This window comes from Anolis carolinensis, chromosome 3 (assembly GCF_035594765.1).
Source record: "Anolis carolinensis isolate JA03-04 chromosome 3, rAnoCar3.1.pri, whole genome shotgun sequence".
Lineage (NCBI taxonomy): Eukaryota > Metazoa > Chordata > Lepidosauria > Squamata > Dactyloidae > Anolis > Anolis carolinensis.
This window is the reverse complement of record NC_085843.1, coordinates 184,383,791-184,403,822: the sequence shown is the minus strand read 5'-3', so window position 1 is coordinate 184,403,822 and position 20,032 is coordinate 184,383,791. Positions and strand designations below refer to the sequence as shown.

General features: G+C 39.7%; 1 protein-coding gene across 5 annotated transcripts in view; it reads left to right on the top strand.

Annotated features, from left to right (window-relative positions):
* Nucleotides 1-20,032, top strand: part of adk (adenosine kinase) — a 193,751-nt gene that overhangs the window by 123,235 nt on the left and 50,484 nt on the right. For all 5 annotated transcript variants that reach the window (XM_062977450.1, XM_008114276.3, XM_062977449.1 and 2 more), the window contains one exon: nucleotides 2,299-2,469. In XM_062977450.1, coding sequence (XP_062833520.1) covers nucleotides 2,299-2,469 — 171 coding nt within the window. The remainder of the gene's footprint in view (nucleotides 1-2,298; nucleotides 2,470-20,032) is intronic.

Genomic DNA, 20,032 nt, shown 5'->3' with positions numbered 1-20,032 from the left:
TGCTTCAAAGTCTCCAAGGAAGGAGCCTCCACTACACTCCTGGGCAGAGAGTTCCATTGCTGAACAGCTCTCACAGTGAGGAAGTTCTTCCTAATGTTCAGTGGGAATGTCCTTTCTTGTAATTTAAAGCCATTGTTCTGCGTCCTTGTCTCTAGGGCAGTAGAAAACAAGTTTGCTCCCTCCTCCCCATGACTTCCCCTCCCATATTTATACATGGCTATTATGTCTCCTCTCGGCCTTCTCTTCTGCAGGCTAAACATGCCCAGCTCTTTCATCTGCTCCTCATAGGGCTTGTTCTCCAGACCCTTGATCATATTAGTTGCTCTCCTCTGGACACATTCCAGCTTGTCAACATCTCCCTTCAATTGCGGTGCCCAGAATTGGACACAGTATTCCAGGTGTGATCTGACCAAGGCAGAATAGTGGGGTAGCATGACTATATAATAATAACCACTGTTTAAAAAACTTGCCATGAAGACATGTTATAGAACATAATGGAAATAATCAACTAGAGCAGTTTGTTTCAGAAATAACAGCTCATATGTCCCAACAAGTCCCTGAATAAAGGACCTTTCCGTAAACAGATTCATTTTTGGAAAAGAAACTTTAAATCAGACCCATTTTTGGGGACCAGCAAGGTTCAGCTTTATTATTGCTTATTTAGAATAAGTTTTTATCTACAGGTATTTTTGTAAAAAAAATATTGACTGATTTTGTATGACTCTTTATTTTCCTTTAGCTGCCTTACATCCCCTCTCTCAATTTCAAAAAGCTTACTGCTTAAATAGAAAGAGATCACATAACTAAAAGCAAGAAATGAAGAAGCTCGTTTTTTCCTGCAAAAACCAAACTAGGAGCAGATTATGGCATAGACCATTAACTGCTAATTTCAAAAATTAAAGCTGAAGAAGACCTTTAAAACAAGCAACAAATCAAAATAGAACCTGAACAAGATCTCTTTATAATTTAAAGATAGTGTAAAAAATATTTGCATTATTCAGCCTAATTGAAGAACTCTGAATTGAAGCCAGTGACATTGTCAGAAAGGAATGCAAAGAGGCATTATCTCTAGCCAAAAAGAAATAAAAGCCTTTTTGGATAACAGATGAAACTATTCAAGCAGTTAAGAATGGAGGAGAAGCAAAAGTAAAAAGTGATATGAATAGAGTCAGAATGTAGAATGCAACTGTTCAACATCTTGGGGAAAATAAACCACCAGGATCAGATAGAGGGGCTTCAATCTACAGAGACAGAACCTACTTTAAGTCTTACTAGCATTTGTTAAGAAACAAAAGAATGGCCCATATATTGGAAATAATGTTCCAGTGCACAAGAAAGGGGATACAAAGAATTGCAGTAACTACAGGACTATTGCATTGATTTTCCATGTCTGGTTAGAAATATTGAAAATAAAAATGTCATAAAGGAAAGTTGATTATTGAGATCAGTACATCAATGATATTCACTGATAGAGTTCCCCAATAATGGAACCTCTCGCATTTAGCAATAGGCTCTTGACAGCACGCAGAAGCGATACAGGATTCATGTATTATATATTACCCTTTTCTGTAGGAATTCAAAAAGATGAAAAATGGCAAATACCCTCTAATTAATACTGCCTTCCCCAAATCAGTTTTGGTTTTCCTTTCTGCTCTGGAGACCGCCCTTTTTCCAGCAAACCCTGAGTGTCCCCTCTTTAACCCTGGTCAGATCTTCCTCTTCTAATGCGATCTCTCTCCCCCCCCCCCCCCTCGCTCTAGACTGAGGATGTTCCTAACATGTCTTTTGGGAAATCATAGAATTGCTATGATAGTAGTAATTCTCAATTGTTTGACTTTTAAAAATGGAATTCAGCAATGTTGTCTTAGCAACTAGGTCATTTTTTTCCCTTTGCTGTTTTTGATACTTGTTTATGTAACTCTAAAGGTTATTTATTTAAATTAATAGTAATACAGTATTTTTAAGATAAATCCAAGAAATCTGAAATATTACATTTTAATTTAATTTTTATTGACAGGTCATTGCTTTCTCTCCATTTGTCATATTGGAATTGAATGATTTTTTAGTGTCAGAACTTTTGTAGTTATAGATTTTAAGTTAAGGACAGAAGTTTTTTTGTCTGATGTGGTTGCTCATGTGGAATTTATTGGATGAATGTTTTTGAATTTTATGAGTTATCTTTAATTGATGTTGCCATATCAAAAATGTGTTAGATGGAATAATATTCCCTTTCCCCTTCTCCCTCCAAAAAGCTGTTAGATTACTGTGAATAACAATTTATTTTACATTTGTTTCTAGGGCTTCTTTTTGACAGTATCACCTGAATCCATTTTGAAAGTGGCTTCTCAGGCTTCTGCAAACAACAAGATATTTACCTTGAATCTTTCTGCACCATTTATAAGCCAGTTCTACAAGGAGCCAATGATGAAAGTTATGCCTTATGTTGACATCTTATTTGGAAACGAGATGGTGAGTGTTTCTAACTTTAGCAGCATCTTTTTTAAAACATGTATTCTAATCTTGCACTTAATATGGAGATATGGAAGGTCTAGGATAGTGCAGAGCTTTCCAAGCATTTCATGTTGGTAACACACTTTTAAGACGTGCATCATTTCGCAACACAATAATTCAATTTTACTAGTAAACTGGAGGTTAAACCGACCCCTTTTAAGTTATACTGACACATACATCAATTCTAATAATGAAATGTATAGGAACATGACATATTTTATGAAAACCTTTCATTTATATTTTTAAAAAATAGATTATTTATTTCTTACAGACTTAGAAGTGTCCTTACATTCAAGTAACATCCCTACACATTGCAGGCGAAGCTCTGGTATAGTGGTTTGAGTGTTGAGCTAGGACTCTGGGACACCAGGGTTAGAATCTTTACTTAATCATGCCAGCTCACTTGAACAAGTCACATTCTCTTAGCATAAGAGGCAAGCAAAGGCAAACCTCCTTTGAATAAATCTTGCAAAGGAAATCCTATGATAGAATGGCCTTAAGTCAGAGTCAACTGGAAGACATATAACAATAGAGTTGTTGTTATGTACCTTCAAGTCATTTCTGACTGATGCCAACTCTTAATGGAACCCTATCACAGTTTTCTTGGCAAGAGGGGATTTGCCTTTGCCTTTCTCTGAGGCCGAGAGAGAGAGTGACTGGCTCAAGGCCACCCTGTTGGTTTTCATAACTGAGTGGCTCAAGAACAATATGGATGTGTAATTTTTATTTTTTGCAAAATGTGTGATTTAAAAGGTGTTTAAATATGTCTTGGAATGAGGTGGTTGCCTGGTATACCTGGTATAGAAGCTCTTGTTTGCTGTCGTTCCACAAATTAATGCCAAAGATATGTAATCTATATATATAAAAGAGTGATGGAATCACTGCAGCAGACAAAACAACAAAACTAAACACCCCACAACCTAGAAAATTGACAACACAACCCCTCATCCACGCCTCTAGGTTGATACAACAAAAAGAAAAGAAAAATAAAGTCCTAATTAGAGGGAGAGGAATAATTGTTTTTATCCAATTGCTGCCAGTTAGAAGGCTAAGCTCCGCCCACTTGGTCTCCTAGCAACCCATTCAACCCAGGGAACAGGCAGAGTTAGGCCTCACTTAGGCCTCATCCCCACTGCCTATAAAATACAGATTATCAGATTTGAACTGGATTATATGGCAGTGTAGACTCAAGGCCCTTCCACACAGCTATATAACCCATTTATAATCTTATATTATCTGCTTTGAACTGCATTATCTTGACTCCACTTCAGTGTGCATTTTATCCAGCTGTGTAGAAGGGGCCTCATATAATCCAGTTCTAAGCAGATAATATCTATATATATAAAAGAGTGATGGCATCATGGCGACCCACAAAACAACAAAACTACAGGCCCCCCAACCTCGAAATTTGACAACACAACCCATCATCCACGCCTCTAGGTTGATACAACAAAAAGAAAAGAAAAATAAAGTCCTAATTAGAGGGAGAGGAATAATTGCTTTTATCCAATTGCTGCCAGTTAGAAGGCTAAGCTCCTCCAACTTGGTCTCCTAGCAACCCAATAAAAAATAATAAAAACACTAAAAAAATTAATACAATAAAATACTATAATAACAGAAAATAACTAAAAATAATACAAGAAAATAATAAAATATAATAAATAAAAATATAACTTACAATAAAATTAATAAAAAAATACAAATAACGTCAAATAAAAATTACACAACAATTTTTAACCAATACCACCACCACTTTGCCACAGCAACGCGTGAACGGGCACAGCTAGTGGCATAGGAAATGATAAGAAAATTATTTACGCTAGTAATAAGCAGTAGCCTTACTTGCTTGTTTATTCCAAGCTTTTGCCCAGTGGTTCAGCAGACTGCTTAGCCTTGTTATAAATGTCTTCTGTTACCCTGCCTTTCATGGCCTATTTAAAAGGAAAGAGTGGCGTGTAGGCTTGTAGGCTTTTGCTTAGGCCCCATCTATACTGACCATGTAATGCAGTTTCAAACTAATATTGAAGGAAGTAGTTTCACTATGTAGATGGAGCCCCCGGTGTCGCAATGGGTTAAAAGCTTGTGCCAGCAGGACTGCTGACTGAAAGATCGGCGGTTTGAATCTAGGGAGCAGGATGAGCTCCCGTCTGTCAACTCTAGCTCCCATGCGGTGACATGAGAAAAGCCTCCCATAGGATGGTAAAACATCAAACATCCGAGCATCCTTTGGGCAACATCCTTGCAGATGGCCAATTTTCTCACACCAGAAGTGACTTGCAGTTTCTCAAGTCATTTCTGACATGAAAAAACTGTGTAATTGATACATTATAGATGGAACCGGTTTGATGTCAGGATGGTGATTACACAAACCACAGATCACTGAGTTGCATTAAGGGCTTCCTTTCGTGCACTTTTGTGTGGATTTGTTATCTGATTGCTGCAGTTTGAAAGTAACTTCAAACTTCATTAAATGGTCAGTGTAGTTGAAGCCCAAATTAGAAATATATGTTATGTGTTGTAATTCACACAGAATACACTAGCAGGGATAGACCTAGAATTTGTGTTTGGGTGATTGAAATGTGGCTTCCATTGTGCCCTGTACAAATCTTTGACTTATCCAGTTCAGTGTCCCAAACAAATTGTAGAAAAAAGAAACAAGTATCATTCTGCAGATTTTCCTTTCATCCACTCTAATAAACCATAAGAAAAGGTTATAGCAACAGTCATAACAACTGAATCCACCAGCTTTTAAATTGGAAGAAAACATATTACAAGCAAAGTGGCACATGTGCTAACTTATTTTCTGGCTAGCCATTAGGGGACTGGGGTTGTTGTATGTCTTTCGGGCTGTGTGGCCATGTTCCAGAAGCATTCTCTCCTGACGTTTCGCCCACATCTATGGCAGGCATCCTCAGAGGTTGTGAGGTATGGAGAAAACTAAGCAAAGAGGTTAATATATATCTGTGGAAAGTCTAGGGTGAGAGAGGTCAGTGTGAATGTGTAGTTAATCACTTAAATTAGCATTGAAAAGCTTATCTGCTGTCTTCTTCCTGCCTCTGGGGCATCCTTTGTTTAGAGTCGTTAACTGCCCTTGGTTGATTCATGTCTGGAAACCCTCTGTTTTCAGAGTATTGCTTTTTATTTACTGTTCTGATTTTTGAGTTTTGTAATACTGGTAGCCAGATTTTGTTCATTTTCATGGTTTCTTCCTTTCTGTTGAAGTTGTCCACATGCTTGTGGATTTCAATGGCTTCTCTGTGTAGTCTGACATGATAGTTGTTAGAATGGTCCAGCATTTTTGTGTTCTCAAATAGTATTCTGTGTCCAGGCTGGTTCATCAAATGCTCTGCTATGGCTGATTTCTCTGGTTGAATTAGTCTGCAGTGCCTTTCATGTTCTTTGACTCTTGTTTGGGCGCTGCGTTTGGTGGTCCCTATGTAGACTTGTCCACAGCTGCATGGTATCCGGTAGACTCCTGCAGAAGAGAGAGGATCCCTCTTGTCCTTCGCTGACCGTAGCATTTGTTGGATTTTCTTCGTGGGTTTGTAGATAGTTTGTAGGTTGTGCTTCTTCATCAGCTTCCCTATGCGGTCAGTAGTTCCCTTGATGTATGGTAAGTACACCTTTCCTCTGGGTGGATCTTTGTCTTGACTCTTATGGCTTGTTCTTGGCCTTGCAGCTCTTCTGATGTCTGTGGTGGAGTATCCATTGGCCTGTAGAGCCCAGTTTAGGTGGTTGAGTTCACCTTGGAGGAGGTGAGGTTCGCAGATTCTTTGTGCACGGTCTGTCAGGGCTTTGATTGTGCTCCTTTTTTGACTTGGGTGATGGTTGGAGTTTTTATGAAGGTATCTATCTGTGTGTGTAGGTTTTCTGTAAACTGTGTGGCCCAATTGTTGATTGGGTTTGCGGATGACCAGAACATCTAGAAATGGCAGTTTTCCTTCCTTTTCTTTTTCCATGGTGAATTGGATGTTTGGGTGGATGCTGTTAAGATGGTCCAGGAACTTGCTGAGTTCTTCCTCTCCATGGCTCCAAATCGTGAAGGTGTCATCTACGTATCTGAACCAAACAGTTGGCTTTTTTGGTGCTGTTTCTAGGGCCTGTTTTTCAAAGTATTCCATATAGAAATTTGCTACTACTGGGCTGAGAGGGCTCCCCATGGCCACTCCATCCTTCTGTTCATAGAATCCAGTGTCCCACTGAAAGTAGCTAGTGGTGAGGCAATGGTGAAACAGGGCTGTGATGTCTTCTGGGAAGTTTTGTTTGATTAGTGTGAGGGTGTCAGCTACTGGGACTTTGGTAAAAAGGGACACCACATCAAAGCTGATCAGGATGTCCTTGGTGCTTAGATTGAGGTTGCTGATCTTTTCTATAAAGTGTGTAGAGTCCTTGATATAATGTGCAGTGAGCCCAATGTGGGTTTGTAGCTGTGTAGCCAGAAATTTTGCCAGGTTGTAAGTCGGCGATCCAATGGCACTTACAATGGGTCTGAGTGGGATGGCGTCCTTGTGGATTTTGGGGAGTCCGTAGAGCCTGGGTGGGAGGGCTTCTGATTTGCACAGCTGTTGGCGTATGTCAAAGTTAATGGAGGAGTTCTTGATTAGAGTGTTCGTTTTTCTGGTGATTTTGTTGGTGGGGTCTTGTTTCAGTTTCTTGTAAATTGTGGGATCTAGAAGTTGTCTGATTTTTTCTTTGTATTGTTTTGTTTCCATGATTACTGTGGCATTCCCCTTGTCAGCTGGAAGAATGATGATTTCAGGATCTGAGTTGAGATCTTTGATGGCCTGTCTTTCTTTTCTCGTTATGTTGCTGGGGGGGAGTTTTGCATTTCTGGAGAGGAAGAACTCAGCAAGTTCCTGGACCATCTTAACAGCATCCACCCAAACATCCAATTCACCATGGAAAAAGAAAAGGAAGGAAAACTGCCATTTCTAGATGTTCTGGTCATCCGCAAACCCAATCAACAATTGGGCCACACAGTTTACAGAAAACCTACACACACAGATAGATACCTTCATAAAAACTCCAACCATCACCCAAGTCAAAAAAGGAGCACAATCAAAGCCCTGACAGACCGTGCACAAAGAATCTGCGAACCTCACCTCCTCCAAGGTGAACTCAACCACCTAAACTGGGCTCTACAGGCCAATGGATACTCCACCACAGACATCAGAAGAGCTGCAAGGCCAAGAACAAGCCATAAGAGTCAAGACAAAGATCCACCCAGAGGAAAGGTGTACTTACCATACATCAAGGGAACTACTGACCGCATAGGGAAGCTGATGAAGAAGCACAACCTACAAACTATCTACAAACCCACGAAGAAAATCCAACAAATGCTACGGTCAGCGAAGGACAAGAGGGATCCTCTCTCTTCTGCAGGAGTCTACCGGATACCATGCAGCTGTGGACAAGTCTACATAGGGACCACCAAACGCAGCGCCCAAACAAGAGTCAAAGAACATGAAAGGCACTGCAGACTAATTCAACCAGAGAAATCAGCCATAGCAGAGCATTTGATGAACCAGCCTGGACACAGAATACTATTTGAGAACACAAAAATGCTGGACCATTCTAACAACTATCATGTCAGACTACACAGAGAAGCCATTGAAATCCACAAGCATGTGGACAACTTCAACAGAAAGGAAGAAACCATGAAAATGAACAAAATCTGGCTACCAGTATTACAAAACTCAAAAATCAGAACAGTAAATAAAAAGCAATACTCTGAAAACAGAGGGTTTCCAGACATGAATCAACCAAGGGCAGTTAACGACTCTAAACAAAGGATGCCCCAGAGGCAGGAAGAAGACAGCAGATAAGCTTTTCAATGCTAATTTAAGTGATTAACTACACATTCACACTGACCTCTCTCACCCTAGACTTTCCACAGATATATATTAACCTCTTTGCTTAGTTTTCTCCATACCTCACAACCTCTGAGGATGCCTGCCATAGATGTGGGCGAAACGTCAGGAGAGAATGCTTCTGGAACATGGCCACACAGCCCGAAAGACATACAACAACCCTGTGATCCCGGCCATGAAAGCCTTCGACAACACATTGAACATCTCTACGGGGAGAAATTGTTCCAAGACACACGGAGATTGGAAAAACTAAGGACCAGGAAAGCACATCTGCTGTGCTCCCTGACCTTCCTTCTACGCTGCAGAGACACAGATACCATCCCACAATTTCTTGCAGCCAAAAGGACCTTCAAAACACCACAGGCTCATCGCATTTACAACCGCCTGGAACGCAACCTCTTGAGAGAGAGAATCCACACCATCCGTAAAGAACTCGCAAACACAGACAAAGAACTGCTGCACCTCCACATCAACATCAGCCAAAAGATGAATACCCAGGACTGGGATAAAATAGACAGCCTTACCTACAAGAAAATGGAGAAAGACATGGTTCTCCACACCAAGAGACAAAAACAAAAATTTGACAAATGCCGTAAGCAACAGCCAAAGCCAGAACTGGATAAATCACGGACCATCATCAACCTGACAGACAGACAACTCACTGAAGACCAAGTATCCATTCTAGAAAAAGGAGGAAATTTTGCAGTCACCACCACCAGGATCCCAGTAGAAAACATCATTGCCAATGTTGAATCAGCAATTTACCAGCTCCCTGAGGAAGAAGCAGAGGAGGTAAGAATTGAAACAGCAAGGATCCTGAGAAATGCAAAACTCCCCCCCAGCAACATAACGAGAAAAGAAAGACAGGCCATCAAAGATCTCAACTCAGATCCTGAAATCATCATTCTTCCAGCTGACAAGGGGAATGCCACAGTAATCATGGAAACAAAACAATACAAAGAAAAAATCAGACAACTTCTAGATCCCACAATTTACAAGAAACTGAAACAAGACCCCACCAACAAAATCACCAGAAAAACGAACACTCTAATCAAGAACTCCTCCATTAACTTTGACATACGCCAACAGCTGTGCAAATCAGAAGCCCTCCCACCCAGGCTCTACGGACTCCCCAAAATCCACAAGGACGCCATCCCACTCAGACCCATTGTAAGTGCCATTGGATCGCCGACTTACAACCTGGCAAAATTTCTGGCTACACAGCTACAAACCCACATTGGGCTCACTGCACATTATATCAAGGACTCTACACACTTTATAGAAAAGATCAGCAACCTCAATCTAAGCACCAAGGACATCCTGATCAGCTTTGATGTGGTGTCCCTTTTTACCAAAGTCCCAGTAGCTGACACCCTCACACTAATCAAACAAAACTTCCCAGAAGACATCACAGCCCTGTTTCACCATTGCCTCACCACTAGCTACTTTCAGTGGGACACTGGATTCTATGAACAGAAGGATGGAGTGGCCATGGGGAGCCCTCTCAGCCCAGTAGTAGCAAATTTCTATATGGAATACTTTGAAAAACAGGCCCTAGAAACAGCACCAAAAAAGCCAACTGTTTGGTTCAGATACGTAGATGACACCTTCACGATTTGGAGCCATGGAGAGGAAGAACTCAGCAAGTTCCTGGACCATCTTAACAGCATCCACCCAAACATCCAATTCACCATGGAAAAAGAAAAGGAAGGAAAACTGCCATTTCTAGATGTTCTGGTCATCCGCAAACCCAATCAACAATTGGGCCACACAGTTTACAGAAAACCTACACACACAGATAGATACCTTCATAAAAACTCCAACCATCACCCAAGTCAAAAAAGGAGCACAATCAAAGCCCTGACAGACCGTGCACAAAGAATCTGCGAACCTCACCTCCTCCAAGGTGAACTCAACCACCTAAACTGGGCTCTACAGGCCAATGGATACTCCACCACAGACATCAGAAGAGCTGCAAGGCCAAGAACAAGCCATAAGAGTCAAGACAAAGATCCACCCAGAGGAAAGGTGTACTTACCATACATCAAGGGAACTACTGACCGCATAGGGAAGCTGATGAAGAAGCACAACCTACAAACTATCTACAAACCCACGAAGAAAATCCAACAAATGCTACGGTCAGCGAAGGACAAGAGGGATCCTCTCTCTTCTGCAGGAGTCTACCGGATACCATGCAGCTGTGGACAAGTCTACATAGGGACCACCAAACGCAGCGCCCAAACAAGAGTCAAAGAACATGAAAGGCACTGCAGACTAATTCAACCAGAGAAATCAGCCATAGCAGAGCATTTGATGAACCAGCCTGGACACAGAATACTATTTGAGAACACAAAAATGCTGGACCATTCTAACAACTATCATGTCAGACTACACAGAGAAGCCATTGAAATCCACAAGCATGTGGACAACTTCAACAGAAAGGAAGAAACCATGAAAATGAACAAAATCTGGCTACCAGTATTACAAAACTCAAAAATCAGAACAGTAAATAAAAAGCAATACTCTGAAAACAGAGGGTTTCCAGACATGAATCAACCAAGGGCAGTTAACGACTCTAAACAAAGGATGCCCCAGAGGCAGGAAGAAGACAGCAGATAAGCTTTTCAATGCTAATTTAAGTGATTAACTACACATTCACACTGACCTCTCTCACCCTAGACTTTCCACAGATATATATTAACCTCTTTGCTTAGTTTTCTCCATACCTCACAACCTCTGAGGATGCCTGCCATAGATGTGGGCGAAACGTCAGGAGAGAATGCTTCTGGAACATGGCCACACAGCCCGAAAGACATACAACAACCCTGTGATCCCGGCCATGAAAGCCTTCGACAACACATTAGGGGACTGATTTGTGCCATGGATTAGAGATGCTCCAGGAAAATTAATTGTCTAGGTTTTAGAGTAGGACACAGAAACACGATTTAATAAAGCAAAAAAATCTATAAAATAAAGACGATTGGCAAATTTGTTTTAAATACTATATATACTTTGCTTTTTTTAAATATTTTTTTATTTTTTGAAGACAATTAACACAAAAAACAAAACAAAACATAAAACATAAACCCCTCTCCGAGATTACACAGAAAGAAAGTAGGTAGGGACAGGGAAAAGGATGGGACAAACACTGTTTGGGATGGGATTGGGGTGGGGAAAGCATACTTTGCTTTTGAATATCAAAATTAACAAGAATTACAATTACAATTTATTAGAATATAAATGGCCTTTTTCTCATCTGTACATGTGATTCTGAAAACTGTCACAATAGCTTTGTGGAATTAACAGTTCAGAAATTTGAATGGATGCTCTAATAATTTCCTTAGAATGCTATTTGTACGTAATCAAAATAGGCTTCTTAGCTCATTGATATTTATTAACTAAACTTCAGGTAATAAATGTAATGTGAGCTACTTGATCTAGAAGTAATTATTGCTGCTAACCATTTATGGCCATTCTGTGGCCATTATATAGCAATCCATAACTGGAGGACTTGATTATTGTCATTTCTTTTAATTATTATTAAATTCCATTTTCTAATAATGTCATTCTGGAAATGGTTCTTAGCCATAATGCTTTCCAAGCCTACTGTAATCACTGAATAATTAACCTGCCAGGATTTAAGCACACTCAACTTTGCCTCAGGATACTTTGCACTCAAATAAGGTCAATTATCCCTGATGATTACAGCTTTTTCACAGGTTGCTGCTTAATCTGTCTGCAAAACTGTTCACCTTAAATAGACTTTTTCCAGTCCAAGGTAACTCGCATTAAAAATCATGGCTATTTATATTGAGGGGGGGGGGGGGTTAAAATTATATTCAAATGCCTTAGGAGCAAAATGCCACTGTGTATTGGCACAGAAGCATGAGTTGTGGAATGCCTAGACAGGTGCAGGAGACCTGGTGCACCTAGACCGGTGCAATAGACTGACCTGTATCATTTTAATAGACTGTACACTGACACTATTTAATTCTTTGGACTGGATTTCTAGCCACAAAAATGATTTGTGCAAAATGGAATGGGGGTGAGATTTGCTTTCACTGAACATCTTGGTGAAAACTACTTTCACAAAAGGTAATGCAGAACACAGGACCCACCTCTCTCCAAAAATGTAACAAAATAATTATGATTACAGTTACAATAAAAGACAATGTTGCCACAAGGGTAGGTGTGGGTTGATACTGAACAACTACACTGCCATAATTTGTTGTTACTGAATTACATGGGAGAGGTGATTTCGTACATTACGTCAACAAACCTGTGGTTTGATGCTGATCCAAAGTGGTAGGAAGCTGAACTCAACCAAAGGCTTTAGTCACTCCCAGTGTACTTGGCAGATGTTTAACACAATGCCCATATCAAGGTGAAACAAGGGGACTATTCCTTTTCTCTCATTAAGGAAGATTAGATAAAGAATATTTAATCTAGCTAGAAGGTGGATGCAGAGTAGAGAGTGAAGTAAGGCACCACAATGACTGGGAAAGATCAATCAATCAACAATCAATGATGCCTTTATTATAGTCAACAAATCATAAGGCAATGCAGTAGTTACTTACATCTTACATATAGAAAGAAATCTATCTACACTATATTTAGAAACATGGGGCGGGGTATAAAAATAAAGTTATTATTATTATTATTATTATTATTATTATTGTTGTTGGGATGGTATAAAAGGATATAATTAAAAACATGGAAAGAAATGATAAAAAGTTTAATAAAATATGTTTACAATTAGATACAAAGCAGATACAATTAAAACCAAACAATTATATGAATTAGATGTAAATTAAAGCCACACAATCGGTAAGCAAGAATTTGATATCCCTCCTGCTCCCCATGTAACACCAAGCAAATTTTGACCATTAGGGAATCATTAAATTAAATCTTACAAACTGCAATAAACTGGTGGTCTGCTTGTTTAACTACAGATTTGTATAGGACCATTCTCTTTTGGCCAGAGTTTGGCGAGAATTTGCATGGCCTACCTGGAGATGATGCATGACTGTTGACATCTGGCAACGCTGGTAACAGTCACTCAGAGAAACTCTTTTTTTTATAAAAAGTGGAAGCCCCAACCAAATCATTTTTTCTAAGTCTAAACTCTGCAAAAAGAAGTGTTTCTTGCTGGAAACAAAAAATAACATTGGGAAGATATAATATAAACAGTTATCAATGCTTCCTTTCAGTACATCAAAAGCATAAAAATAACCATGAATGCCATAGGACCTTTACATGGCAGAGAGTACCAAAGAAGAGCAAGTGTGGTCTAGTGGTTTTATTGTTGGATTGTAGGAGCCTCTGGTGGCCTAGGGGATAAAAGCCTCATGACTTGAAGGTTGGTTTGCTGACCTGAAAGCTGCCAGGTTCGAATCCCACCCAGGGAGAGCGCGGATGAGCTCCCTCTATCAGCTCCTGCTCCATGCGGGGACATGAGAGAAGCCTCCCACAAGGATGGTAAAACATCAAAAACATCTGGGCGTCCCCTGGGCAACGTCCTTGCAGACTGCCAATTCTCTTACTCCAGAAGCAACTCAGGTTGCTCCTAAAACAAAAAATTGTTGGATTAGGCTCATAGGAGAACAGAATAGGAATCTTCATTCAGATGTGACAGTCTGCTGTATGTAAAAATCTACCGGTTTACTAACATGGGTAAATCAGACTCTCTCAGCCTCAGAATAGGGAATGGCAAATTTGCTCACAATTCATCATGCCAGGAAAGCTCTATGCTAGAGTTGCCATAAGCCAGAGTTGATTGGAGAGACAAAATACTGGTAAGAACTAAAAAATTTTTTTAGTGAGGACAGGGAGAAGACAAAGAAGCTACATTTATTTTTATTAGCTTTCACTGTAGGTGGGTGGGTGAGTAGATGGGTGGGTGGGAGAGTGAAACGGTGGGCAGGTGGGTGAGTGACGCGGTGGATGGGTGGATCTGTGTGGGCGGCTGGGTGAGTGAATGAATTTGGGTAAAACTGTTTAGGACAGGGCGGCAAGACACATGGAAAAGAAAGTAAAACAAGGGTGTGACTACTATGAGAAGAATCCTAAAATACTGAAATCAGGACCCCAAAAGTGTGGATGCGATTATTATGCAAAGAAATATGGTGTTCTCACAAACTTGTTCACTAATGCTGTTTTTAACATTTTGTGAAAGTTGAGCTCCAAAATTGTCCATGCCTAAAAAACATCAAAGATAAAGCTGTAAGTGAATGCATTCTTCTCCCAATAAATCCAAAGTGGGTCCGCCATACTTGGGCCGAATTTATATTTATTGGGAGAATATGAAACAGTGGAATGAAACAATGTGGATGTTCACAGTGCATATATTTACATGGCAGTGATGTGAACATCCATGTTTCGTTATGTCCATGTTCATAATGCTGGCTTTTAAAAACATGGAGTATAACAATCAATGGTCAGTGGATATTACAACTTAGGATGCTTTTGGGTCTGGCGGACCCACTTTGTATATTCACGGATAAATTTTCTTGCAATATCCCCTCAAGAAAAAGGGAAAAAGATATTTTACAAACGTAAATGCTTTAAAAGAATGTGTTTCAATTATAACAATGGTATGTCAAGCACCAGGCATATAGCCGGGGGGAGGGGGGGCTTGAGGGGCTTCAGCCCCCCCCCCCCAAATTGTCAGGGTGGTCTGCAAAAAGGCTTACATTTATTATTTAAACTGTTATGTTTATTCATATCATGATCTGATCACCATGCTCAATATATCACATATGCATTGGGGGTATTGGGATGACGATACAAAAGGTTTGCTAGGGTAGATCCTCTCTCACTCAGATTCAGCCCCCCCCCCACGAACCAAAATCCCAGCCCCCTCCCCCCTGCCTGAATCAAAATCCTGGCTATGGGCCTGTCAAGCACATTACTTGTATCAATGCTTAATTTGTATATTTCTTCACAATGTATTGATTTCATTCCATTAGCTTTTTAGGAAAAAATTATTTCCCCTTGATTGCAATTCCAGTATGTTGAAATATTACATTATTATAAATTCATATTTGTCATTCCCCTTTCCCTAATTACTGGTTCTCTTTAACTGTTTTCTATAGCAGTGGTTCCTAACCTGTGGGAGACCTAAAATAAGGTCCGTGAGACATGCTGGGAAAATCAGCTCTAGATCATTAAATATGGTTTTCTGTGGGCGAGCAGATGACAACTACTGGATGGCATATGTTCTGTATCAGAAGCTAGAGCTGATGTGGTCTATCCAATACAGTTTTCTGAATCATCACCCCAAATAACTAAACCGAATCTAAAGTTGACTAAAAACTGATTTGTAACCCTTTTGGTACTAATGTTAAAGAGTGGTCCCTGGTCAAAGTGGTCCCTTGTAAAGCGGTCCCTGATCAAAAAAAGGTTGGGAAGCACTGCTCTATGGCATTTAGTAGATCATGAACTCTCCGATTTTTTATTCTGGTTCTTGGTTTATTGTATATAGGAATATACGTAGTAGAAAGACATGGTGTCAGCTATGGTTCTTTAACCCGTAGTGACATTTAAGATATATATACAGGCTGATGTCTAGTTTTTATTTTAATGCACCATAAGCAAACAGAAGCCTGTTGCAGCAGCTTCATACAAAGGAGATAGGGCAATGTTCCAAGCATCCAATGTAGAAAAACAAGTATTGATTTAATATTTTAAATGTATTCAATACCTTTAGATCATGTAATCCATTATTTTCTAAGAAATATATTGAATTTTCAGTTATCTAAAGACCGGCATCATCACCATTGCTACTGAATTAACAGGATAATCTTCTTTCACACTAAGTATCTGACAAATTTTGATTGGCTGAGAAATTAACTATATTCTCGCACCATCACAGTGTCAATGACATGGTAAAGATGTGCTGTGGGAAAGATTCTGAGGAAGCCCTGAGCTTTTTCAATTTCTAAATTAACCTCCCCTTTCTTTCTGGTAACTGGGGCAGCTATGCTAAGAAGAAATGCTTTCAAATGGTAGCTTAGCTTTGCAGTCACCACTGATAAAGTCCTTGTTATTAGCAATGGTCTGAATCATTCTGGATTTAATCATATCACAACACATTTGTATGTGATTCATCTGTTTTAATTAATCTTCCTATTAAATCTGTGTCACCATGATTGCTGCAATAAAAAAACTTGTGTAATAGGTATTATGGTAGTTTATCTCTTATGTTGTGAATGAAATGTAGAGCTCCAGCCTGGATCTTTAAGACACTTGATGTTGCTTTCAACCACTGACATCACAAAATGTAGTAATGCAGGAATTATATTAAAAGCCAATTTTCCCATAATGAAAGAATGCACTCTTGATTCTACATAGAAGAGACCAGTGCTATAGAGAGACGCTTTACTTCTTGATGGATGTCCAGAAAATTGAGAAACAAATTGATCCCTTCGGGGAGAGGGGGGCAAGATATAAATAAAGCTTATTATTATTATATTATCTTTCAGTCCTCATATTTTAGATATGTGCCAAACAACATTTAAAAAAAATACTCAATTGGTTTTAGAAAGCAATGGAATTTCGCTCTCTTGAGAAAGGTGGCAGTGCTGTGCAGAAACACTATTTATTAGGTTTGTTTGATCAATTCATAGCAGGCTTCTGGAGGAAAAATTGTCCTTGTGTCAGACTGGGAAGACAACGGAGAAACAATTGATAAAAAATTCATCTGCCAGCATGTTGACCAGAGTCTAGCATTCAAAGCATCTCAAGTTGATTCTGTATCTACTAAATCAACTATGTTTGTATGTTGGGACTGATCTTAACATTCTGGTTATTAGATTACCTGACATACACATTTACCATATGAACCACCCAAGCCCTAAAACAAGCTTTTGAGATCTTGCTTCAGTATAATGAATTATTGAAAAATAAAATGGTTTGGCAGCCAAATCAGCCATTTGTATAGTGATAGCATAATACTCTGTGTGATTGTTCCATTGTTTTCTCTTTTCATATCTACAGATTTCATTACATTTCATATTTTCACGTAAAACTTGTTTCTCACTGAAACCCACTCCACGAACAAAATTTCATGGTTTGTGAAGAACTATTTTTTAAAGAAACTGCAAAGATTTGTTAAGTGATACATACACATACACTCCATCTTGAATCATATGAGTTTGCAATAAAATGAGTATGAACAATCAAGGAAACCGTAATTCTGAATTTGCAGGGTAGGATCCCAGCTGTTGTTAAGCAGGCTCTTGAAGACCTTTTTCTTATGGTTGCCATAAGTTGAAGTCAACAGCAAACCTTGTTGATCTCAATGAGCCTTTCTGCTGAGTAAATATCATTATCGCCATTGTCGTTCATGCTTGATATCTCAGTCTAAATTATGATTATTAAGTGGAGTGTTTCAGATTCTGTTGTTATCTCTATTGAGAGACGAGTCCTGTTGAATTCCATTAGGCTCAATTCCATGTAAGTAGGCATAGTATAACCTATATAATGTAACGTAGGTACAATAGTCCATTCTTTTACATTGACGATGTCATGGATTGAACTTGAATTTCTTGGACTCTCGGCAATTTTTGAATACAGTATTACCTGATGGTAAGAGCGAAAGCGAAGGGGATACAGTGATTCAATTGCATAAAGATGTTCTGCTTTTACTCCAAGTAACTGAAAAAGAGTTTGCTTTGGAATTCTCCATCTATAATTCACTGACTTAACTTCTTAGTACAGATGCAATGGATCCGTGTACTCTAACCCAAATTCATCACTTCAAATTAACCTTTAATAAAAACAATATTGGAAGGATAAGTGATGTGTACATACTGGTATGGAAAGAAAAAGAGATATTGATGAGGGACAAAAATTAATTGAACATGTAATAATAATAATAATAATAATAACAACAACAACAACATAACATAATAATAATAATAACAACAACAACTCATGACCATTCATCATTCACTACACCCTCGCAGTGATGTTGATCGGCTATATCTGCCTAGAAGATCTGGTGGCAGAGGACTCTTACAAGTAAAACAAGCAGTTAAAGAAGAAGAACATGCCCTGGCAGAATATGTAAAGCAAAGTGAAGAACCTGCATTGATTGAAGTAAAAAATTAGAAACTCCTCAAAGCACAACAGACAAAGAATCAGTACAAGAAAACTGCACTACAAACTATAGCTGACAGCTGGCACAATAAAGCATTGCTTTATTTATTTATTTATTTATTTATTTACAGTATTTATATTCTGCCCTTCTCACCCCGAAGAGGACTCAGGGTGGATCACATTACATATATAGGCAAACATTCAATGCCTTTTAACATAGAACAAAGACAAACAAACATAGGCTCCGAGCGGGGTTCGAACTCATGACCTCCTGGTCAGAGTGATTCATTGCAGTTAATTGCACTGGCTTGCTCTCCCACCTGCACCACAGCCCGGGCCTGCATGCATGGAAAGTTCCTTGACAAAATTGAAGGAAAAGCTGATAAGAAGAAGACCTGGCTATGGCTCACGAATGGGACACTGAAGAAGGAGACAGAACAAAGGCAATTAAGGCCAAAAAATCAGCTGATGACCCAAAATGCAGACTGTGCAAGGAAGCTGAAGAAACTATTGATCACATCCTCAGCTACTGTAAGAAAATCACACAGAGAGACTACAAACAGAGGCACAACTATGTGGCCCAAATGATTCATTAGAATTTATGCCACAAGTACCACCTGCCAGCAGTAAAGAACTGGTGGGATCACAAACCTGCAAAGGTATTGGAAAATGAACACGCAACGATACTGTGGGACTTTCGAATCCAGACTGACAAAGTTCCGGAACACAACACACCAGACCTCACAGTTGTGGAAAAGAAAAAGGTTTGGATTATTGATGTTGCCATACCAGGTGACAGTCAGATTGATTAAAAACAACAGGAAAAACTCAGCAGCTATCAGGACCTCAAGATCGAACTGCAAAGACTCTGGCAGAAACCAGTACAGGTGGTCCCGGTGGTAATTGGCACACTGGGTGCCGTGCCAAAAGATCTCAGCCGGCATTTAGAAACAATAAAAATTGACAAAATTATGATCTGTCAACCGCAAAAGGCCACCTTACTGGGATCTGCACGCATCATCCGAAAATGCAGTCCTAAATGCTTGGGAAGTGTTCGATTTTGTGATATGAAATCCAGCATATCTATCTTGTTTGCTGTGTCATACTATGTTGTTGTGTCTAATACTTACTTACTTAGGCGATCCCTCGTCGTTCGAGGACGATGGTCTTCCAACCTTGGTATCTTGGGCGTGTGTTCTTAGGTGACTGAAGAGACCGATTCTTGACCCGCATATTCTCCCGCAGTGAGGACATCGGTTTCCAGGTGGAAGGCGGTCCCGGTCGGGGTTAGCTTGACGCTCCTTCCTCTTGGCACGTTTCTCCCTTAAGCCCTCCGTTCGTGCCTCTTCAAACTCCGCAGCACTGCTGGTCACAGCTGACCTCCAATTAGAGCGCTCAAGGGCCAGGGCTTCCCAGTTCTCAGTGTCTATGCCACAGTTTTTAAGGTTGGCTTTGAGCCCATCTTTAAATCTCTTTTCCTGCCCTCCAACATTCCGTTTCCCATTCTTGAGTTCAGAGTAGAGGAGCTGCTTTGGGAGACGGTGATCGGG